Genomic DNA, 23,323 nt, shown 5'->3' with positions numbered 1-23,323 from the left:
GAGGTCTGAGTGGCTCACACAGAGCATTTCAACAGCTCTAGTTCTTTGGACATAGGATGTTAAGACAGAGACCCAGAGACCTCTGGGCCCCACGCAGCCTGGATCCCACCTGCACAAGGAAGAAGAGGCTGCTTCCTAGATGGGAAGAGATCCCTAAAAATGGGGGGAGGGGCGCCAGCAGGGACAAACTCCTGGGGCTGGAGACAGAATTGAGACCGACCCAGTCATTCCAGTTGCCCTTGGCTCTACCCCACTGGAGCCATTCCCCTGAGAAATACTTACCTTGGGCCTCCTTGGAGAAAGCGTCAGTGCCAGGCTTGGATCTGGATCTGGTACTCGGGGTGGCATCCCTCCCCTGGCCATAGATGTCTGACCTGCCGTCCTTGCCACCTCTCCTGCTGCCAAGATGACTTGGGGGCTCTTGGCTCCAGTCTTCGTGCAGAGTCACCCCTCCGCTCCCTCTGCTGTCTCCTCCCAGTGGCTGCCCCAAGCCTCTGCCCTCCTCTGCTCCCCTTCTCTTTGCTGTCCCAGCCTCCACCCCTGACTGTCTCAGGGACCTGCTTCTGAGCTGGCCAGGCCTTCTGTCTGACCCACCACACTCTTCTGCTCCCCATCCCTCATATTCCTTTTGGGCGCCTGGACCCTGGGCCTTGTCATTCTCAGCCTCCAGGGACCCTCTTTCTCCTCTATGTCCTTTGTCTAGCTGAAAGCCCATGCCCTGGATGCCCCCTGATCTGTCTACAGAGTCTTTTCTGCCAAAGGGCCCATCTAGGCTATTCCAGGCTCCCTGAGGCCCTAAATCCCCAGGTTTTTGGGTGAAGCCATTCTCCCTATAAGTGGAATTCTCTTCCTCCAGGACACCTGAGTCCCCTGGGCCAATAGACCTGCCCCTTCCAGGATCTGACCCTTTGCTATCCAGGAACCATGGGCCTTGACGCCCACCAGCTCCTTCTTGGCCCGGAGCACCCTTCCTGCTCCTGGAGCCATCATGGGTCCCACTGAAAGTGGGATCTTTCTCCTGCAGAGATCTGGAAGCTCTGGAACCTGGGGACTGATTCCCAGCACCTGTGCTACCTTGGCCAAATCCCTGGTCTTCCCTGTCTAGGGCCCCAGTGTGGCTTACACCTTGTCCATCAGCAGAACCTGATGCTGACTTATTCCTTTCCCCAGGCATCCGGTTGCTGTCCAGAACCTGGCCTGTACCCACTGAACTCCTCCATGCAGCTCCCATCCTTCTGCCTTCCACCTGTGAGTCCCCACCTCCCCGAGGTGCAAATCCCCTAAGACCAGCTGCTCTACCCCTGTCTGATGTTCCTGGGCCTGCTTTCCAGAAGTCCTGCTCATGTCCACATTCCAGAGCAGCCACATCTGCCCAGGTCTCACCCTCCATTGCGCCCTGACCATCAGGAAACCCAGAAGCCCCCATACCGCCTGCTTGATCTGCAGACCCACCCTCCCTACTGGGAGGCTCTCTGCCCCCAGGAGACCCTGGGATTCCAGCAGCATCTTGCCACTCTCTGACACCTGATTTTCCCATAGAGCCGACAGCCCCCGGCGCCTCAGGGACCCCTGAGGTTCCAGAGCCCCCGAGACCCTTCCTGGAGTCCTGCCCATCTGAAAGACTCTGTGACCCTCCTTGAATCCCCAACACCCCTGCGCCCGAAGGGTCGTCCCTGCATGCTGCACCATCTGTAGTTGCTGGCATCCCCGTCGTCCTAGAGCCCAGTCCTGGATGTGCCCCTTTCAAATGCCTCATTCCTCTGCCCCTCTCTGAGCCATCTTTGGAGTTTGTGCCACCATCAGCCCCTTCTGACGCTGTCCAGTATCTTGACCCTTGCCCTATGGCTTCTTGGTCTCTGGGTACACCCTCATCCCCCATTCCAGCCTGTGTGCCTGTTACTCTGAAACTCCCTGAACCATCTCTGTAGCCCACCTCACCTTCTGACCCCATTTTTTCAGACACCCCTGAGCCTCCCCTATAATCTGCCTCATTTCCTGACCCCAGTCCCTCAGTACCCCCCAAATCACCCCTATAGCCTGCTTCACCCCCTGACCAGATTCTGCCAGAACTTCCCAAACCATCCTTATAACCTGCCTCATCCCCTAACCCGATTCTCCCAGAACCCCCCAGACCATCCCTATAATCTGCTTCACCCCCTGATTTGATTCTCCCAGAAACCCCCAAACCATCCTTATAACCGGGCTCATCTCCTGACCCCATTCTCCCAGAACCCCCCAAGCCATCCCCATAGCCTGCCTCACCCCCTGACCCCATTCTCCCAGAACCCCCCAAGCCATCCCCATAGCCTGCCTTACCCCCTGACCCCATTCTCCCAGAACCCTCCAAGCCATCCCCATAACCTGTTTCACCCTGTGACCCCATTCTCCCAGAACTCCCCAAACCATCCTTATAACCTGCCTCACCCCCCATCCTCATTCTCCCAGGACCCCTGAAGCCTTCCCCATAACCTGCCTCACCCCCTGACCCCATTTTCCCAGAACCCCCCAGACCATCCCTATAACCTATCTCACCCCCTGACCCAATTCTCCCAGAACCCTCCAAACCATCCTTATGATCTGCCTTACCCACTGAACCCATTCCCTCAGGAGCTCCCAGATCTTTCCTATAGCCCACCTCGTCTATAAGCCCTATTCCCCCAGAGGGCCCAATACTATCCTTATAACCTGCCTCACCCCCTGGCCCGATCCCCCCAGGCCCAAGACCCCCTGACCTTTCTCCATAAGCTGTTCTCCTTCCAATTTGCTGAGGCTCTCGAATTCCTGATCCACCCCCATAACCCGGCACATCACCAGAGCCATAATCCCCCTGGCTCTTGGAACTGGCCCCAGCATGAGGAGCTAGTGCCTCAGGGAACCTGGTATCATCCCAATGACCAGCTCCAGCTCCAGAGGCCCTAGCACCAAGGTCCCTGGTCCTATCCCCATCATTCACTTTGCCTCCTGCTTTCAGATACCCTGGCTCCATGGCTCCTGCTCCCCCAGAGCCATCTTCATGGCCTCCTTCTCCAAAGGCCCCCAGAGACCCCGAGGCTCTGAAGTCCCCATAGTCTCCAGTCTGACCCCAGGGTCTTATTCTTCCAGAGACCCCTGGTTCTGCTTCCGCATGTCCCTCCCCAACAGTCTCCACTGTTGTAGAGGCCCCGTGGCCACCTCTACCTACAGACCCCACTGTCCCAGGACTCCCTAGGCCACCATGAGAATGATGCCTTCCCCTAGGGCCAGTATCCCCTTGGCCTCTGGATGCATCCCTGGCCTCTGGATGTATCCTGGCTTCATCCATGGGCCCTCTTTCAGGGCTACCTGAGCCACTCTTGAGACTAGCAAGTTTCCCAGACCCCCTTATTGCAGGACCAGAACCATCTTTGTTTCCAGACCACATTTCCCCAGGTACCCCTGAGCCATGCATATAACCACCCCCTTCCTCAGACTCTGTTCCCCCGGGTGTCCCAGAGGCAACTCTACAACCAGTGCCATGACCAGATCCCATTTCTCCTGACGTCGCTGAGCCATCACTATAACCAGCCGCATTTTCAAGACCTAGTTCCCTGGCATACCCTAAGCCACCACCATACCTAGATCCTATTCTCCTTGCACCTCCTAAGCCATCCTCATAGCCTGTCTCACCTCTGGGTCTTTGTCCTCTGGAGGCCCCTGACCCATTCCAGAAGTCTGGTTCAGAACCTGTTGTCCCTGGACCTCTTAACCCATCAGGGTCTCCTAGTGTCCTCCCAGACCCCTGAGCACCCAGGCTTGGAGACCCAATTAGCCTGTGGCTCCTGGTATCCACCCCCTGACCAGATCTCATCAGTCCAGCCCCTTGGGCACCACCCACACCACCATCCCCTACACTAGACCCCAACATTCCAGGCCCATGGTGAGCCCCAGTTTTGCTGAGGCTGGACCCTGTGTCATCCCAAGGACCTGTGCTCTCAGACTCTATTCTGCCACTACCCTCTGCTCCCCACTGCCCTGCTGTCCAGCTTTGTGAATACTGGAGGCTTCCGGAGTCATGCCCTGCCTCACCCAAGCCCCCTGCTGTCTCCTGGCCCTCCCTTCCCCGGAGTCCCTGTAGGCCCTTTTCCCAGCTCCCAGGACCTCCTGGGCCCCCAGGGCTAGTTTTGTAGCCCTTTCCCCCACCCACAGACTTCCCTGGGCCACGATCATCTGCCTGTAGTGAACCTTCAGTTTTGTCCTCAGGCCCCTCTCGTCCCAGGAGGAATTTTCTGCTACCAGATATTGATGATTCCTGGAAGTTCTTTCCTAGAGATTCCTCTGGCCCCCAGAAACCCCTTGCTTCCCCATTATGAGCATCTCTACCTCCCTGAGAGCCCCAGGACTCAGGGCCTATGCCTGCCTTGGAGCTAGAAGCTCTCTCTCCAGAGTACTCCTGGGCCCCAGGACCACCTGCCCTATGACTGTCTCTGGCTTCCCCCAGGTCAGTCCCACTACCCCACACTGCCCTTGTTGCTCCTTTCTGCCTTTCCCTGCTCCGATCACCCCCTCCCTCCACCTCACCCAGGCTTCCCTCCTGCAAAATCTCCATCATTTCCTCTTCTGACCAAGAGCCCACAGGACCAGACTGGGATCCCCTCAGAGCTGTCTTTCCTCTCCCAGGTCCCAGATGAGCACTGCAGAGTTGTTCCTGGCTATGCCTGTCCAGGGGACTCTGATGATCTTCTCTGTATTCCTTTCCTTCCCCACCACTTCCCAGGCCTCCAACCTGAGAGTGCCTGGACTCAGCCTCCCAGCCTCCTGCTGTCCTACCACATCTGTGCCCATCACTGTCCCTGCCGTGATCTTGCTGTTGACCTTCCATGAGGCCCAAACCTGATTCCAGGCCTTCTCCCTGTGGATAGGGGCTCCCTGGAAGGCTTCTGTCCCAGCCTCCCTCCCTGTGCAGCTGATTTTCCCCAGGGGGAGTGACTGTGTATCCCTCTGCTTCCAGAAAGCCCTTTCTTGCCCGTCCAGGGCCCCAGGCTGAGCCAGCTGCCCCATCACCCTCCATCAAGGAATAGCCATGCCCACCAAGGCCACCTGTCTCCGAGCCAGCTGTGAGCTGTAGCTCAGAAGCAGGCCTGGCCCCATTAAGGGAGCCCTCCAGGGGGCCCTGTTCTCTGGGTTTCCCTCCCTTGCCACCGATGCTCCTGGAATCTTCTGCTTCTGAAGTCTGGGCTCCTTTTGCTTTCAGCTGGTGGTCATCACTTGTGGTCATAAGGCCTTTATCCTTCCCAGCTTTGGTGAGAGGTCAATGGCCCCACAGAGAGACAAAAGAAAAGACCCGTTACATCAGGCCAAGGCACCTGTCTGACCCCAACTGCTTTGACTGACCTTCAGGTTCCCTAGTAGAGAAAAACCTGACCATCTCAGAAGCCAGGGTGTGCCAGCTCACTGATAGATGAATCCTATCACCACCTCCCCCAGCCCTCAAGCCACAGACCATCCCGCTGTTGCCATGTGCTTCATGAGGATTTTTGGAGAAAACACATAACCCCAAACTCATCTCCTTATCAAACTGCCACGAGCAGTTGCATGGTTTTTAAAAGATCTATTTGCCCTACCATCTGCCTTACAAATGCCCAGTTTAGTTTCCTGAGATCACCTCGAGCCCACATCCCTAGGGAGATTTAAGGGTGTTCTTTGGCCTAACCCAGGGACTTCTCACCCATACTGAACTTGGGCCAAGCGCTGGCCAGGACCCTCAGGCCATCTTGGATCTGCACCCCCAGAGTAATTCCAGAGGCCTCGTGGAGGAGATATAGCTGAGGTCGACCCGGCTGGCAGTGAAGGGCCTATATCACAACAGCTCAGGAATAGATCTCGGGAGCCTTCCTCATTCTCTGACAGGGAAGGAATCCTCAAAAGCAAATGACTGACCAAAGGGAGCCCCTACTCCTGACCTTCTCCATGCCCTCCTTGGCCCTGAGGCTTGCCTTGGTAGAGGCAGGGAAAGACAGAGGTGTGAACCACTCACCTTCAACCACCAGCCAGGCGCTAGAGCTGTGGAACCCAGTGCCTAGCGAGTAGAGGCCCATGTCTGAGAAATGGGCCCCCCTTACCACCAGACGGTGGGTCAGCCCATCAGGAGACACAGACACTTCATATTTGTTGCTGAGTTGGAGTGGCCGGTGCCGGAAATTCCAGGTGGCATTGGGGCAGGGATTGGAGAGAACACACTCGAAGACGGCATCACCCTGCTCTTCACAGTGGGCCTCGGCCAGCGGGACCACCACTTTGGCGGGGATGGCTGTCCGGGAGGTAGGAATGGGGGTGTCAGCTTGGCAACATGACGCAGTGTGACCTGACACGGTGGGGCTGCTTGGTCAGAAGCCCAGGTTCAGACCAGCTCAGCCACAAACCCCTTGTGTCATCTTGGGCAGGTCACCTCCTTACCCCAGGTGACAGTCCCCCCCCCCTATAAAATGAGGGATTATAATTAGGTTATGAATAGTAAGACTGTTTTCAGCTCTGGAATTCTATAATCCTAAATCCAGAAATTGTATCTCGGGGTAAGATGGGTACGTGAAGAAAACCTATATGCTGACTGCCGGTGCTTTATATATGTTATCTTATGAATTCTTGTGACCATTTCCAAGGTAGGTATTATTATTTCCTTTTTATAGGAAAGGAAACAGAAGCTTCAGAAGTTCAACGATTTGCCCCAGTTTTACCCAACCAAGAGGCAACCCGGTCAGAATTCACACCCAGGTCTGGCTGATTCCAAAGCCCCTGTGCCTCTCCCCTATACCAGGCGTATGCCCAGGCATACCAGAGATCTCATGCCCTCTTTTTTCTCAACCTTGATTTAGAACCATGTTCTTTACACTCTATCTGCCCAAAGCTTTCTTCTCCAGTCTCTCCTCCTCCCAGGAAGCCTCTGGAGCTGTCAAGTGCTTCGGTGGAGGGGGGCGGGGGTGGTGATGGTGGAGATTGCATACACAGCTACTTGTGGGATGGGGCAGAGTTTGATGAGGGAGGAAGGGACAGTTCCCAGGTGAGGTGTAGGCACTAGAGGCAGGGAAGGAAGAGGTCTGTACGGGGCACAAGTGTGCCTAACTTGGGTCGAGCTTCTTGCTGGGGGGGTCTGGGAAGTGAGAGTCTGCATCAGAAAGGAGTGATGAGGAGGAGTGGTATTAATTTGGACCTAATCTGGAAATAATTGGTTGCTGCAGAAGGTCTGTGAGCAGGGGTATGGCATGGATGTTGTATGTCTGTGGCTGGAACTCAGCACCAAGAGAACATAGACCTTGGACCAAGACTTTTGGAAAGCAGAGATCACTTCAATTTAACATCTGGGTGTATCTTCCTCTTCTGAACAGTCTTTGCAAGGCAGGGGTAGGGGGCACATCACATTTCTCTTCCCCCCAACCATGGCATGAGCCCCCCTCCTTACGGATCTCCCCCATTCGAACTTCTGAGGGGAAGAGCACCCACCGCCAGCATCCAGTTCCGTGGAGAAGACTTCCACATCCTCCACCTTGACCTGGTAAATACCAGCATCCTCAGGATGCAGGTCCCGGATCTGGAAGTGGTAGCGTTTCCCCAGCTGCCGCAGACAGTGCTTGAAATGGTTGTCGAAGCCGTAGGGGATCATCTCACCATCCTGAGGCAGAGAAAGGAAGAGGAGGGTTCAGGGCCTCAGCGGGTCCCCAGGACCTCCTGCCCCAACCCCACTCTGACAGCTTTCTCCCACTGGCCCAGGCACCAGACAACATATTGTTGGAACCACACGGGGGATGGGAGGGGGACAGGGGCAGGGGGTGGAGAGCAGGGCTCAGAGGCCTTGAGAACAGGGAATGCAAGGTGAAGGGGAATAAATGTCCTAGGAGTGTCCTTGACTCTCACCATGGAGTAAATAATCTGTAAGTGTTACCCAAGAGGCACCTGAGAGTGGGAGATCTCAGCTGAGATTGAGTAGAGCAACTACCAAGCAGCCTGAGGGGGTTAGCAGGGGGCAGGGAGGCACCACCAGGAGCCCGGGGCGGGGGGGGGGGGGGGCGGATGCAGCACATTCATTCCCAGAGGGGCGCGAGAGAGTTCTATCAGATACCCTCAGGGCTCTACAAAACCTAGTACTCTATACCCATGCCCACTTTAGCTAAAGCCTGGATAGATTTGCTATGTGCCAGATACTAATAATAGCTCATCTTCGGTTGTCTACTGTGTGCCAGGCACTGTTTTAGGTACTTGGGGCGCATCAGTGAATACAACAAAGATTCCTGCCCCCAGGGAGCTAAAATTCTACGAGGGACACAGACAAACAACCAATATCATAAGCAGGCAATATAACGTATATTAGAAAGAGATAGAACTAGGGAAAAAAAGAAAAGAGAGAGGAGGGTACAGATTCAGGAAGGCAGGATGGGGTTGGGGGGGCACAGCAATGTCACACAAGGTGGCCAGGGGAAGCCCAGCTGCGGGGAAGACCATGGACGTGACAGGCAGCAGGACCAGTTGGAGCAGGGACACCAAGGCGAGCCCAGGGGAGGGGGGAGGGGGCAGGAGGAGAACAGAGCTAAGAGAAGGGGTAAATCATATATAATCTCATTCATCTTTTAATCGTGCCATGAGATAGGTCCTACATGACCCTCACTTTACATGTGAGGACCCCGAGGCACAGGGACGGTAAGCATCTTGCCCGGGGTCCCACAGCCAGTAAGTGGTGGAGCCAGGATGAGTCTGACCATAGAACTAGAATTGCTGTGCTCTGTTTCCTCCCCCAACACACACCTCTGCCCCAGTTCCCACTTTGTTGACAGGCGGTTACTATTGGAGCCCATGCAAGGATGTGTCAGATCTCTGGAGAGAGAGCTAGATGGATGGGGGTGCAGAATTGGATGGGGGACTTCTCAGAATCCTGTTTTAACCCCCGCCTCCGCCTGTCCCCGTGCCCTGGCTGGAGAACCTGGCTGCGTAACGAGAGGTAAGAGCACTCTGCGAACTGTCCACAGCGAAGTTTGACCTCACCCGAACCAGGAATTCCATACGATGCAGGACTCACCATCTGTGGACCTGAATTGCTCCCAGAGGAGAACCCGTGGGCCCCTATTTCCTCCCCGTCCAGGACCTGCAGCATCCTTGCCAGATCCCTCCCCCTTCAATGGCTCCTTCGGCCTCACCTTATACAGGTAAATCTTGCTCCCAGAATACTTGAGGTCCAGCTCCAGGTCAAACGTTGCGACCCCCTCCTTGCTGACCTTGATGTGTCTCAGGTTGGAGATGGTGTTGACATACTAGGGAAGACAAACCCGCCGGGGGAGCTGTCTGAGCTCTCTAATCAGGGCACTCCAAACCCGCAGACCCCAGCCCCCCAGGGCCCCACTGGAGCATGCATTTGCCCATTTTACAGGTGGGAAGAAATTTTCCAAGGCCATCAGGTCAGCAAGGAAAGCGAGAAAGGACCCCAGGTGTCCAAGTGCTCTGAGAACCTGGGGGGGCTTTTCTGTTCATCTGTTATTCCGTCCAATAAAAATTTAGTTGAGCTCCCACTGTGTGCAAAGCCCTGTGATAAGGTCAGTGAGAAAGCTTGGAGGACAGAAACTGAGTCCCAGGATGTTTGATGAACCACCTTCAAAAATGATAAAATACTATTTTCAGGATGATGGAAACTAGTTGTTTTGCATTTCCAGAAGACAAAATCAGACTGATGCTATAGTTAGGTTAAATCCAGGGCAGAAGTTCCTGCAGTTTATAGGACACTGTGGAATTCCCTCCACTGGAAGCTTTTAGAAATAAGACAGGGGGGCGCCTGGGTGGCGCAGTCGGTTGAGCGTCCGACTTCAGCCAGGTCACGATCTCGCGGTCTGTGAGTTCGAGCCCCGCGTCAGGCTCTGGGCTGATGGCTCGGAGCCTGGAGCCTGTTTCCGATTCTGTGTCTCCCTCTCTCTCTGCCCCTCCCCCGTTCATGCTCTGTCTCTCTCTGTCCCAAAAATAAATAAAAAACGTTGAAAAAAAAATAAAAAAAAAAAAAAAAGAAATAAGACAGGTATCCAAGGTCTGGGGAGGCTGACAGCTGACCGGAAGCCCTTGCAGCACCGGGCTGGGTGCCTTAAGGACCTTCCCTCGTTCATCCTCTCACTAAGCCTAAGAGGCAGGTATGTCTAGAACACCCATTTTACAAATAAGGAAACCAAGACACGGAGGCCCTAACTTTCCCAAAGCCCCAGATTTTAGTAAGTATCAGAGCCAGATTTTAAAGCCAAGTCGTGGACTTTGAGGCCTGGGTCTTTGGCCCGACACCGGGGTTGGGCGGGGACGGTGCGGACGAGGGCGGGTCCTCCACCAAGCCCAGCTCCAGGAGGGGGCGCCCGCGAGGCACCGGGCTGCGGCCCAGGAGAGGGTACCTGGGCCATCTTGTCCTCGTGTTCCTTGCGCATCTCCCGCAGCTTGCGCAGCATGCCGCGGTAGTCCACGATGCCGTACTTCAGGCAGATCCGCTCGTAGTCCTTGCGGTCGGCCGTCATCAGCAGCTGCCACACCTGCTCCAGGTCCGGCTTTTTCTTGGTGGGAGGCGGGGCCCTGGGGAGCAGGGTGGGCGGGTCAGAGGCCAGAGGAGCCCTGGGGGAGCCCCAGGAGCTGGTCTCCCGGGCCTGCCGCCCCCCCCCCGCCCCCGCGAGGGGCCCGTGGGGAGCTGCCCTCTCTGCCCTGGAAGAAAGGGACAGGGAAGCTGGGCTCTGGGACTGACCACTGTCAGGACACGACGGACCCAGAGATGGGTGCGTCCGCCTTCTCCCCACAGTGCAAACTTGCTCGCAGGAGAAACACCACTCCTAACAACTTTTTTTGTGTGTATTTCTGAGAAAGATGCGCAGGGCGGGGGAAAGGGGGAGAGTGCAGATTATTCTGTTACTTTAACACTTCTTTAAAAATATCATTGTTCTAGCGGAGCATCCCATTTTACAAAGGAGTAAATCAGGACCCAGACAGGAGAGATGATTAAGGACATAGAGCTTAAAGGCGGCGGAGCTCCCAGGTCAGTCCTCCACCTCCTCTCATTGGCCACCTGCAGTCTAGCTTCTTAGCCGGTGGAGTGGAGAGCTGAGCCTGGCTTGCCCATGGAAGTAGCAGGGAGCCTTCACCCCTGCCCCTGGACGGGCCCAGACCCACCTCTTTTTCAGGAGATTTCGGTAGTCCATCAACTCCTTCCTGAGGTCTAGAAAAGGAGCAGGAATGAGGCCCCAAGCCCAGGATGGGATGCCCAGGGGCTAACACGGGGCTATTCCGTAGCGATGGGGGTAGGGTGGGGTGGGCAGTCTGAGGACCTGTGGTCCATGGGTGACAGCCAAGCTTTTGAACAGGCTCTCCTGGGGACTGGTTATGCTCCATAAGGTAAGGGTTTGGCCAGGTAGGGAGCACCAGACAAGGAGTAGCCCATTCCCCCAATCCCAAGGAGATTTCTGGCCACCCTTCCACCTACCCTCCTGGGGTTCCTTGTGCCTCTTCCGATTCTTCCGAAAGCCAACTGGACCATCAGGAGGAGAGGAGGGAGTTAATGTGGACAGATGGGGAGAGAAACAAGACACATTGGTGGTCTTCCTGAGAGCCAGCTGAGTGCCAGGGCCCTGCCCTCTCCACTGACCTCCAAGTCACAGCAAGGGCTCAGCAAGAGGGCTCAATAGGGCGGATGGTCTGTCTGTCATAAGCTTTGGCACCCCAGAGCCTTAGCATGATGGAGGTGGAACTCACCTGATTATCATCGCATGCAGGGGAGGCCCACTGACATGGCTGCAGGGACAGGGAGGTGGCAGAAGTGAGTGAGGTGACCGTGGGTGACGGCACACTGAACTGTCTCTGGAGGGGCTCTTCCGGCACCTGGGAGCTGCCGTTTCGGGGTATAGGCCAGTGTTGCCAAAGAAGTCAGACACTGCCGTTTGGCTGACCCTGCAGCCATTCCCAATCCTCGTCCTCATCACCTATCCACTCCCACTAGTAGGAAGGAGGCCGGAAAAGCTAAATACTGGCTTCCCTTGCAACTAGGAGTGGCCGTGTGAGTGACACGGTTCTGGCCAATGAGATATAAACAGAAGTCTCCAAGGACCTTCTGAGAATGCTTTGGCTTTCTTGATAAGAGGGCCAGATGTACCCGGTGCCTCTGTCTGTGGATTCAGTGTGGGTCTGCAGCAGTTGTCTTATGACTCTGAGGAGATAAACCAGCCTCTTCGGGTAGCAGAGCAGTGAGACAGGAAGAGTCCGGCTGTCCCGTGACAGCCCTGAGCTGTGGTTTGATCCCTGGACTCTGACCTCAGGACTTCTTATCATGTGACATGCTCAAGTGTCTATTTCTTGGGCTATTCGTAGTAGGGTTTTCTGTTACTTGTATACAGTATAGCCAATTGAAAGACTATATCTGCTTTCTCAAGAGACATGTACCTTCCCGTTATTACCCGTGGACAAGTAACTTAAAATTTGGAAACACTGTGCAAGCCAAAGCAAGCAAACCGACCCCACATATCTGACTGTCACCTCTGACATAAGCCTGTACAAAGGATCCTTTGTACAGTGGAGAACTGAGGCCCAGAGAAGAAAATGAAGCCCATTGAAGGAGTGAGCAGAAGGTTCAGGACCAGACACCAACCTCCAGCTCCTGCCCTCATTCCAAGGGTTTAAGAGAATATCATCCAGAGCCTCTGCCGTGGGGCATCTGCTGAGTGTGCGCCTTTTAATTTTTTTTTTTTCCAACGTTTTTAATTTATTTTTGGGACAGAGAGAGACAGAGCATGAACGGGGGAGGGGCAGAGAGAGAGGGAGACACAGAATCGGAAACAGGCTCCAGGCTCCAAGCCATCAGCCCAGAGCCTGACGCGGGGCTCGAACTCACGGACCGTGAGATCGTGACCTGGCTGAAGTCGGACGCTTAACCGACTGCGCCACCCAGGCGCCCCAAGTGTGCGCCTTTTAAACCAGATGCAGAGTTAGCGCAGAAGTGGGTAAAGCCAAGGGCTCTGGCACCAGATGGGGCAGCAGCCTTGGTGTCCCTCTCTCCTTTTACCCCACCAGCTGCACAGCCTCTGAGGTCTCTGAGGGGAAAAGCAGGGCCAACATCCAAGCACTGATGAGACAGGAAGAGGGGGAGGGGGACGGGCCCACCTTCGATGACCATGAGCCTAGTGGAGCACGTGGCTTCTCCGTACATGTTCACTGCTGTGCACCGGTACACGTCAGTGTCCTCACCCGTCAGCTTGTTGATCTGCAGAGAGGCCAAGGCCAGGGGAACGGGGCTAGCACCTCCCTTTCCTCCACTTACTGGACATGGCTATAGGTGTATAAAGGTGAACCAGACACAGCCCTTTCCTTGCGGAGCCCCCAGCCTTCATCAAGAAAGTCAGACCCCAAAACAAAGAGCTGGATCATGACAGAGAGCAGATGTACCAGCTCTCTGCCATCAGAGGCAACGTGGCATAGCAGAAAAAGCTCGCGTGGTTTTTTTTGGATCGGATGGATCTGGGACTGAATATCATCTCTGTCATATGTTATGGGCTACGGCACCTTGGGTATATTACTTCACCCCTTTGAACCTTTGTTTCTTAGAAGGTGAGGATAACATCTCAAAAAGTAGTGAATGGTCAGGATTGAGTTATATAATCTATGTCAAATGTGTAGCCCAAGGCCCAGCGCATAGTAGGTGTTCCATGACTGGTAGCTGTAATTATTACCCATATTGGCCGGCATTGACAGAGCGCTCCCTGGAGGCCAGGACTGAATAGACACTTTACATCAACCTTTTGTATTCATAACAACACCGTGAAGTATATCACCCCCATGTTACAGGAGAGGAAACAGAGGTACAGAAACAGAGAAGTAAGTAACTTTCCAAGGCCAAGGTGGTGGGCCTGGGATCGGAAGCCAGGCTGTCACACTCCAGAGCTGGAATTCTTAAGCTCCAGCCTCCGCCACCTGCCAGGGTATCAGCAGAGGTACCCACAAGGCAGCCAGATCCACATCTGGCTCAGGCGACCTGGAGCCACAGGATGGAGCTGATTGGACTCATTCCCAACTGGGACCATCTCCTACTCCTCTGGGGATTGGAGGCCACCAGGGAGACCTTCGAGGGGACAGGAAGAAATGAGTAGACCTGGGTCAGGGGGAGAACTCAGATCTTACCTGTAGCACGTGCTCCTTGCTGCCAGGGGCAGAGGAGATCTCGTACTTGCTGGAGTTACTGAGGTTACCTTTGGTGCACTGCCAATGCACTTTGGGTCTGGGCTCCCCACAGACCACGGCCCGAAAGATGGCATTTTTCCCTGGGGCAGGAAAAGTGGTCAAAAGATTGGCAGGTTAGGGGAGGGGTGACAGTGTACTTTATTGAGATTTTCATTTATGTTACTTTCACTGCTTTAGGCATTTCAACTGCCCAATCCAAAAAGGGTGTCAGGCCTTGGTGCCCTTGACTCCAAGGCTCTTATGATGCCAGGCGGAGAGCAGGAATTTCCAGACAATGCCTGCTTGGCTTCTGTATCACAGAGTGTGGCTAGACTGTCCATGTGGAAGGGGAAGCAAGCAGGCTTGGGGTGGAAGGGGGTATTTCTTTGCAAGTGGGTAAGGAAAGGAGTCTGAAGGATTCTCCCAAGACTGGGAAGGGGATGAGTCTTTTGTAGGTTCCATGTCCACTCTCGAGGTGGGATGGTCCCGAGACACAGGGTTCCAGCCTCAGAAAAGCGCCCGAGCTCCATGTTTGGCCTGGAAGGCTGGGCACTGCGTACCCTCAAGGAATGCCTTGGGCTCCTGCCAGGAACATCTCAGTAGAGATCAGTGAGGAGTGAAGATCCAAGGGCCCTCCCCAGTGATGAAAGACAATTTCTCATGACTTTGTTGAGTGGTGACTTAAAGTCAGATTTAGAAAAATAAAGTGCCATTCTTTTTCTTATACCGGAATGTTGTAAACTCAAGGTATTGCAGGAAGCTGTGTTGGGAGAAGAACACCAATTCTCATCCCTTCCCCCTAAAGCCTTTGCTGCCATCACTTTCCTGGGCACTTTTCTCACATGGCTCAAATTAACTTATTTTATTTTATTTTATTTTATTTTATTTTATTTTATTAAGAGAGAGAGTGCAAGCGGGAGACGGGCAGGAGAGAGGGAGAGAGAGAATCCCAAGCAGGCTCTGTGCTTGGCTCAGAGCCCAACGCAGGGCTTGATTTCACCACCATATCACAACCTGAGCTGAAGTCAAGAGCCGGGCGCTAACCAACTGAACCACCCAGGAGCCCCTTAACTCCTTTTTATAGTGTCTACAGTGGCTGCTCGGAGGCAGGGAGAGGGGAGGGCGCTAAGAAACACCACCACCGTTCCCGCTCCATGGTTAGCATCCCCCAATCTTATTCCCAAATATTTCTTGTTTCAGCATACCGTAGTATGTCTTCACTCCCTTTCTTCGTTCAGCTCCCCAGGTCCCTTGCCCTTCGGGGGACCCAGGCAGGCAGGCACCGCACAAGTATAAGGAAACACGGCGTGGCCTGGTGCTGGACTTGGGGGCTGGGAAGCAGGCTGGGAAGGACAGCGCCCAAGCCCCCTCCACTGCACACACCCTCAGCAGCTCCCCTCCCAGGTCTCACCTTCCTGCAGCGCCATGGGGACGGGCTTCTGCTGGAAGTCTGGGGTGCTGAAGCCTTCGGGGATCTCCTCCACCAGCTGCCGGATGCTCACCCCATGAAGGCGGGATTTCTTGAGGGGCTTCCCTGGGAAAGGTGGGGGAAAGGGAGATGAGCCCTTCCTACTCTTCCTCGTGGGTGGCCCTTCGACACAATGGAGCACCGACCCAGGCACCCAAGGACCATGAACCCCTCCTCACTATCCTACCAGGGGGCAGGACTATCTCCCAGAGCTCCTGCCTGTGAGCAGGGCGTTTGAATTTTCTAGTGGAATCTGACAGTCCTCCAGCAGTGTGAATGGAGCCCCCGGGAAGCGGGCAGGGAGCACCCAGGGAAGACCCTGGGAGCGTCATGGGGGTAAAGTTGGAGAAGGGAGAATGCGAAGGGGTTCCCCATGGGGGGCTTTATTCAGGAAAACAAGTTAAAACCCAAAGCCGAGACTAAAAAGAGCCAAGAGACAGGTGAAGTCCCAAAGACCTCTGAGCCCTATCCTTCCCTCCTCTCCACCCAGTGAGAAGCCCAGATGAGGGGCAGGGCAGGGGAGGGGAGGTCAGCTTTTCTCTCACCTGCCATAGTTTGGGTGCCTCTTTGGTTACCGAGGGTGGCAGCTGATCTCCTGAGAACAGAAGACAGAATTGTTTATGAGAGGTGCAGGCTGGTCTTACCCCATCTCTCCCACACCATCGGGGCATCAGTCGCTGTCTGGCATGGGAGCTGGGTAGAGTTGTTGTCCCTGAGAGCTTCTCTAACCCCACCTAATGGCACCGATTTGTGTCCTGCAATTCCCTGCCCAGAGACAGGGAGAGGGCAGGTTGGTGCTTGGTTGTACCTTTCCCAGGTAATGGAGACCACAGGGCTGAGCCTGTAACTGGTGAGCTTGTAACAGCCTGAGCTGGTGGCTTGGCCTTTGAGTGCGTCCCCAGGCCTGATGGCCACTCAGACGGTGAGACATAACCTGCCCGAAGCTCAGGGAAAACAAATTCCTGGCGTTTGGGATTCCTTTAGCTATTTAGTGGACGGCCCCCTCTTGATTTTGGAATGTCAGTTTTCCAGGGATATTCTCTGGGACTCCTGACTCCTCCCCTAACTCTGAGATTTTCTAGCAAGACCCAGCAGACTTCTGCCTCCCACCCTCAACCAATCTGGAATCCTACTGATGACCAGATCTGCAGGGGGGAATCCCTTAGTTGTCTGTTCTTCAGCTCTTTTTGACCCAGGCTGACAGGATCCTCATAAATCCATCTGGCCCCCCTCTGAAGCCAGTGAGTTATAGTGTCAGGTGACCAAAATGTTCTCCAGCCTTTCGCAACCACCATTACCACTATCTCCCCCTGATTTCTTCACAATCGCCCCCTTCCATTATGGCTGATGGGGAGTGCCACCCAGGAGAGAGAGGGGGCTTGGTCCTGGGCTGGGATGAGAGCCTTGATGAGAGCCATGAATTGAAGGGCAGTGGGGGGGGGGGGGATGTCTTGAAAGAATTCTCCAGCAGTTCCACCCCTGGTGCACTTGGCCCGTGGCCAAGGGGTTCCATTTTGAAGATGCCGTTCCCTTCCCAAAGAGCCTTGTGTTCAGGATAGAATCACACATGACAGAGCAAATTCTTCCCTCCAACTGACACTTCCATTTCACAACTGTCCACTTCTGGCCTCAAGGTGTCCCCTCTACAGCCCAGCGGCTGCCCCCCAGCGCGCTGGAATGCCATGGCGCGCCAACTGCGTTCTGGAGCGGTCACAGGGCCACAGCCGCTGCGCAGCAGGGAGTCATGAGGGAGGGCGAGGGATGATGGAGAGCAGCCGCCAATGGAGGAGGACGCAGCCGATCATGTGTGGTGGGAGCTGCAGGGGCCTGTGTCCCACCCGTTCCCCAGTCCCATGCCCTGGCACCTGTCTACGACCCCCACCCTGGAGTAGTCAGCGTTCAACAGGGACACCTTCGTTGTCATCTTCATTTTCATCACCCCCCGCCCCCATCACTCTCACCACCAGCTCTCAGTCCCTTACTCCGCTGTTTGTCACACATGAAGTGTAATGCTAACCGCTTCTCTCCCTCTGGCCTCCTGCCTTCAGGTCCCAGCTGAGAAGGGAGAATCAGAACCCCTACAGGAACTTAAGGGTCCGAGATTCGGCCACCTTGCCTTCTGCACCCCCATTCTCTCCAGGAAGCCAGATTTGGGACAAGGTTAGTGATAAACGGGCAAGAGATCTGCTTGGTTGGAGACTAGAGGGGTATGGTCTCAATCAGAGGGGAGGAGGAAGGAAATGAATTCTCTTCCCATGAATTCTCTTTGCCCTTTTGAGAAGAAATCCCAATTTTTCTCAGCACCAAAGAGCAGCCGTGTCATGCCCAGCCCATCATGACTCTCAGCCCTGGAGCCCAGGGCAGTGTCTCCTGGTCTGTCCTGGAACGATAGCCCTCAACACTGCTCGCCCCTGCCCCTACCTGCCGTCATCTTGCGTCTCTAGGTAGCTGCTGCCTCTACCTTCCAAACTGGTAGAATTGAGGCAGGAAGAGTCAAATGGGGTTTGTCTCAACTGCTTTGACCATGTTATTAATCAAGATGTAACAAGCCCCAGACCTGAAGTCCTTATTCTAGACAGCTAGTCAGATTTTTAACCTGATCATCATTTCACACTGTAAGCCAAACAGTGCCTGGAAAATCAGAGCCAGGACAAAACTGCTCAGACAGGACTCACTGAGATTCTCTCTTCCAAATATCCTGGAGTCCTCTAGAAGGGATTGTACAGGCGCCCCAGGGTGGAATCAGCCAGCCAGCAAACGTGCCCCAGGCTGATCCCATGCCCACTGCCTGCCCCTTCCTGAGTAGAAAAGTTAGAGAGCATTCCAGCATCCCCATCTCTGCCCTGCTCTGCCATGGGTGGGCATCCAGGTACCCACTTACCTGGGCGCACCGCCGACCTCCAGCCTCCTGTCTGCTCCCTCCTCCCTGTTTCCAGCTGCTGCACACTGCTAAAGGCTCTGAATGGACTGCTGGTGGACAGACAGTGCCGGGAGCAGATGTAGGTCACTGCGGACGCCCCAGGCTCTCTCTGCCCCTCCCACTCACCCCGCCTCCCTTCTCCAGCTCCAGCTCAGGCTTGGCAGGGCAGCCCCCCTCCCCCAGGGTTAATGCCCTAGCCTCTGAGGAGGTCAGAGATGGAAGGGTCCTGTGACATCAGCTCATCCACCTCCTCGGTTTGCAGACCTGTAAGCTCTTAACCAGATTGGCTTGGTTAAGTTTGTTCCATTTGCCTCATTCAGATAACCCCTTTTAGTAGGGGTGGGGTGCCTCATCCAAAGCCCTAATTTTTCAGCTAAGCTGATCCCTTGAGACCCTTGACACCATAAGTCACACTAATACATAAAGCCACTACCCTCTTGGGAATCACAACCCAAAGTGGCACCAAATAGGCAACAGACTTTGGGAACTAGACAAAAGGGCATGATCCCAAAGGCTGCACCGTGGAGGTGCACTTCAGTGACAGTGTGGGGCGGGGGGAAACCCTGGGAGTCCTACAGCCAGGAGGCTTGCTGGGAGAAAGTAAGTTTTCTTGGGATAGAAGGCGTGACCCAGCCAGCTGGGCTGGGGGCTGAAGGTGGCAGGCAGATGGTTGGGTTTTTGAGGATGTGTGGACAGAAAATGGGAATTGGGGCTAGGGTGGCTGGTAACATTTTCTTTAAAAAAATTTTTTTTAACGTTTATTTATTTTTGAGGGAGAGAGAGAGAGACAGAGCATGAGCAGGAGAGGGGCAGAGAGAGAGGGAGACACACAACCCGAAGCAGGATCCAGGCTCCAAGCTGTCAGCACAGAGCCCAGCGTAGGGCTGGAACTCACAAGCTGTGAGATCATGACCTGAGCCGAAGTCGGACGCTCAACCGACTGAGCCACCCGGGTGCCCCTAACGTATTTTCTTAAGGAGAGTGGAGGGGAAGCGAGGCCCAGAAGGAGATAAGATGAGAAGCCCACCTGGTCTGCTTTGAAAGAGCCACCTGCTGTCTCCTTGAGGACAGAGAACTGGTTTGCTGCCACCAATAAGCAATGATTGATCAAGAATTCAAGTGAGGTAGAAGGGAAATGGGGCTAATGTGTCCTTCGAGGGGAGGGCATTGGATATTTACATGTACTCATTAACACACTGCCAATTCTAGCAGAGGAGCTACCTCTGCATATGTTCTTAGAAGGGAGATGTTTGACTTCTTCCACTCCAGTGTGTGTGTGTGTGTGTGTGTGTGTGTGTGGACACGTGCACATGCAGATGTATTTGTCACTCTCTGTGTTCCTAACGCTAGGTGTCAGAGGCTGGTGTTTCATTTATTCAAGAAGTATGTGTTGAACACCTGCCCTATGTCAGGTCTCAGGTCTGGCCCTGTGTGAGGCATTGGGAATACAAAAGTAAGCAAATGACAGGGCCTTTCCCTCATGGGGCTTACAGTCTAACGGGGCAGACACATGATAAATAGCCAGTTACCAACTGCAGCGTGTGCTCTGAAGGAACTGATAGAGGGCCGGGGGAGCTGGAGCTCAGAGACCTGGGGCAAGAGCCACATGAGCTGAGCTTGGACAGGTGGGCTTGAGGAACCAATGAGGAATTGATCTCTGTCCTAAGGGCTATTGAGGCTTATTTAAGCTGGAAGGGTGACAGGACCCAGTTTGCATTTATTATTTTATTTTTTTATTTTTTAATGTTTATTCTTGAGAGAGAGAGAGAGAGAGAGAGAGAGAACAGATGGGGGAGGGGCAGAAGAGAGGGAGACACAGAATCCGAAGCTGGCTCCAGACTCTGAGCTGTGAGCACAGAGCCCAATGTGGGGCTCGAACCCACAAACCGCAAGATCATGACTGGAGCCAGAGTTGGATGCTTAACCGACTGAGCCACCCAGGCGCCCTTCCAGTTTGCATTTTTAGAAACTCAGTCTGGTGCAGAGCGGAAAAGGAACTGAGGAGGGTAGAAGTGAGAGGGAGGAGTCCAGGTCCCAGGAGGGTGGTCCAATAAACCCAAGATGTTCTTTCTGAAAGTGGAGCCCTGGGCTCCAGGGGACCCTCTGCACTGCAATGCTTCATCGTCCCAGGAGGGAAAGAAGGAGGCCCAATACAGAGCCCTTCAGCATTGTAGGTGCCTCCATTGGCCCCCAAGTAGCTGGCAGGCTCTTCCCTGAGGCCTGGGAATGGCCCAAATACTACCATAGGCATGCCTGTCTGCTCTGCACTGTCCCATACTTGGATCCTTCTCATTGCAGTAAGATGGAAATTTCAGGACTCCATGGAACTAAAATGGGTCAAATAGTTTTCACCCATCCCTCAACTTCTGTTTTTTATCCTTTATCCTTTATCAAATGGAATGCCCAGTAATATTCAGCCATGGTATGTCTAGCGTGTTCAGCCATCTGCCTGAAGGTGAGAATCTTCAATGGTATGAAAGCTCCTGGGCCAGAAGCTCGTGTTGTTCCTTGTGACTGGCAGTAGATAACAAAGGGGGTGAAATGGGGGTGCTCAGCCCCTTTAAGGGATTTCCTGGCTGTCTACCACCCAGGCCAATGATAGGGTGTTCTGACAATTCCCCAATGAACGTTCCCAGTGCCCAGATTTTATCCAGTGGTGAAATTTTCACACCGCCTCTCTCCGTAACATAACCTCATTACACCTCCTGATAGATTTTTTTTTCCTTTGGGAGATAAAGGAATAATTTTGGCCTACATTATTAGGGGAATGTCCATGTTAGAAGAGCTCTAGGCAGGATTTGTGTGTATCCATTCTTTCACAGTGTCTTATGGGAAGGGCTCAGTGACTTTGGGTAGTGAAATGATCATAATTTATTATTGTCCCCCTGTCCCCACAACAGGGAAGGGCATTATTATATGGCAGGTGCCAAAAGGCTCAGGCCCCCTACAAACCTCCCTCTGGGGACCATTTTAATCCTCATGGCGTGGGTTGGGTGGGATGATCTCTGAGGTCCTGGCCAACCTGAATCTTCTAGAGTCCTGTGATTTGCTGAGTGGGTTCCATGGGCAAGGCCTTGTGGATTTGGAAAGCAGGGCTATTTCATGTGACTCAGGAGAGAATTTGAATTCATTTGCGGGCTGCTACTGCCTCTATGTCTTAGTGTGAAAAATGGCTCTGCTCTAGCTGGGCAAAGCCCTGAAGACATTTTCCATGGGACCGGGTCCTCTTGTTCCCATTGAGGTCCAGGTAGATGGGATGGGAGGGCATCGTTCTAATCAAAGACATGTATGTACCTGTGCACATATGTGCGCGCATGCACACACACACACACACACACACACACAAATGTCACCAACAGAACTGGACTTTCCAGAAAGATAGAAGGCCACATGCTGTCCTGTGGGGATGGCTTCAGGGATTTGGGCCCATTTCTGGGCTTAGGGCTAGGGAACAGGACTCTATTCCCACCAGTCCTTACCCAGGAAGACAGGGGGTGGGGGCAGACAGCACCCTTCCCGGTGCTTCACCAGCCTCCCTGGGACACTGTCAGGGCTGTCCTTCCGTCGGCCATTCTCAAACCATCCACACCCCCCTCCACAGCTGCCCACCTGGCAGTATGCCTTCCCATCTCCAGCCCAGCCCACGGGTCAGCCTTAGTTCATGTCTTTCTCACCTGCAAGTAATGAATGTAGCCTTTTGTAAATGAAGATCTTGGAGACCCCAAGGGCAATTTCATGCTTGCAAAGCCAGCTTTCATCATCAGAAAGATGTGTGTCAGGAGCTCATCCTTTCATCTGAAAGGGTCTAGCCCAGTAGGTCCTGCTGACCTGAGGGCCACAGAAAGGGATCTTTGGACCCCCCCCCCCCCCCCAGGGAGCAGAGGGCGAGAGGATTCCTTGCTCCAGTTTCTAGGAGGGGTTAGGCCACAATGGGCATCAGTCCACTGGGTCAGTACAGAACCTTCCAGAAGATCAGAGCTGGACAGAACCTTTGTTAGCATTAACAATATCAACATAATGACAATAATAATACTTAACTCTTACAGAGCTCTTGCTACATGTCAAACATTCTTCTAAGTCTTTAGATACATTAACTATTAAATCTGACTCTCAACAACTGGTAATCTGTGGATCTAATCTGACTCCTTCCTTTCTAGAGATGGGCTCTGTTCAAGCCTCAGCGCCCCTCTCTGCAAAGGAAAGAGGCAGAGTAGATCCATGAATCACTAGTCGTTAATGGAGACGAGAGTGACCTGTCAAAAGGCCGTGGGCTGGGGTGAAGCACCAATTGGTAAGTCATCCCCGAAAGCCGCTCCCTTGAGGTGTCAGTCAGATGGTAAGGAAGTGAGGAAGTAACTCTCGCTCAAGGATGCGAGCCCGCTCTGCTCTCTAAGGTTGCGTTTTCGTATGGCTGGCTATCTCATGAGATCCCTGTTTGTTCTCATCTAATCACAGTAAAGTTCAGCACTTCCTGGGTCCAGAGATGCTGCGTGACGTCGTTACATGAGCTGTTCTGTTTAGCCGTGTAACAACCTTATGAAGTAGACACTTACTATGGTCCACTTTACAGAGAAAAAAGCTGAAGCTAAGAATGATTAAATACCCATCTCCTGCTTACACAACTAGTAAAAGACTGAGTAGGAATGCTGGGGCACCTGGGTGGTTCAGTTGGTTAAGCGTTCGATTCTCGGTTTGGGTTCGGGTCGAGATCGCCTGGTTCGTGGGTTCAAGCCCTGTGTCAGGCTCCACGCTGTCTTCGTGGGGTCTTCTTGGGATTC

The 23,323-nt window shown here is 53.9% G+C and overlaps 1 protein-coding gene across 1 annotated transcript in view; it reads right to left on the bottom strand.

Annotated features, from left to right (window-relative positions):
* IGFN1 (immunoglobulin like and fibronectin type III domain containing 1) overlaps positions 1–18,056 on the bottom strand; it is a 30,964-nt gene extending 12,908 nt beyond the window's left edge. The window contains exons 1-11 of the mRNA XM_049635056.1: positions 18,047–18,056; positions 15,569–15,691; positions 14,119–14,258; positions 13,105–13,204; positions 11,435–11,479; positions 11,125–11,170; positions 10,362–10,536; positions 9,138–9,251; positions 7,453–7,621; positions 5,993–6,265; positions 283–5,253 (exon numbers count right to left, since the gene is read on the bottom strand). Coding sequence (XP_049491013.1) covers positions 283–5,253; positions 5,993–6,265; positions 7,453–7,621; positions 9,138–9,251; positions 10,362–10,536; positions 11,125–11,170; positions 11,435–11,479; positions 13,105–13,204; positions 14,119–14,258; positions 15,569–15,691; positions 18,047–18,056 — 6,166 coding nt within the window. The remainder of the gene's footprint in view (positions 1–282; positions 5,254–5,992; positions 6,266–7,452; positions 7,622–9,137; positions 9,252–10,361; positions 10,537–11,124; positions 11,171–11,434; positions 11,480–13,104; positions 13,205–14,118; positions 14,259–15,568; positions 15,692–18,046) is intronic.
* Positions 18,057–23,323: the final 5,267 nt, after the last annotated feature.

Source organism: Panthera uncia, chromosome F1 (assembly GCF_023721935.1).
Source record: "Panthera uncia isolate 11264 chromosome F1, Puncia_PCG_1.0, whole genome shotgun sequence".
Classification (NCBI taxonomy): Eukaryota; Metazoa; Chordata; class Mammalia; order Carnivora; family Felidae; genus Panthera; species Panthera uncia.
The sequence above is the reverse complement of the archived record's forward strand: the minus strand, read 5'-3'. Positions and strand labels throughout refer to the sequence as shown.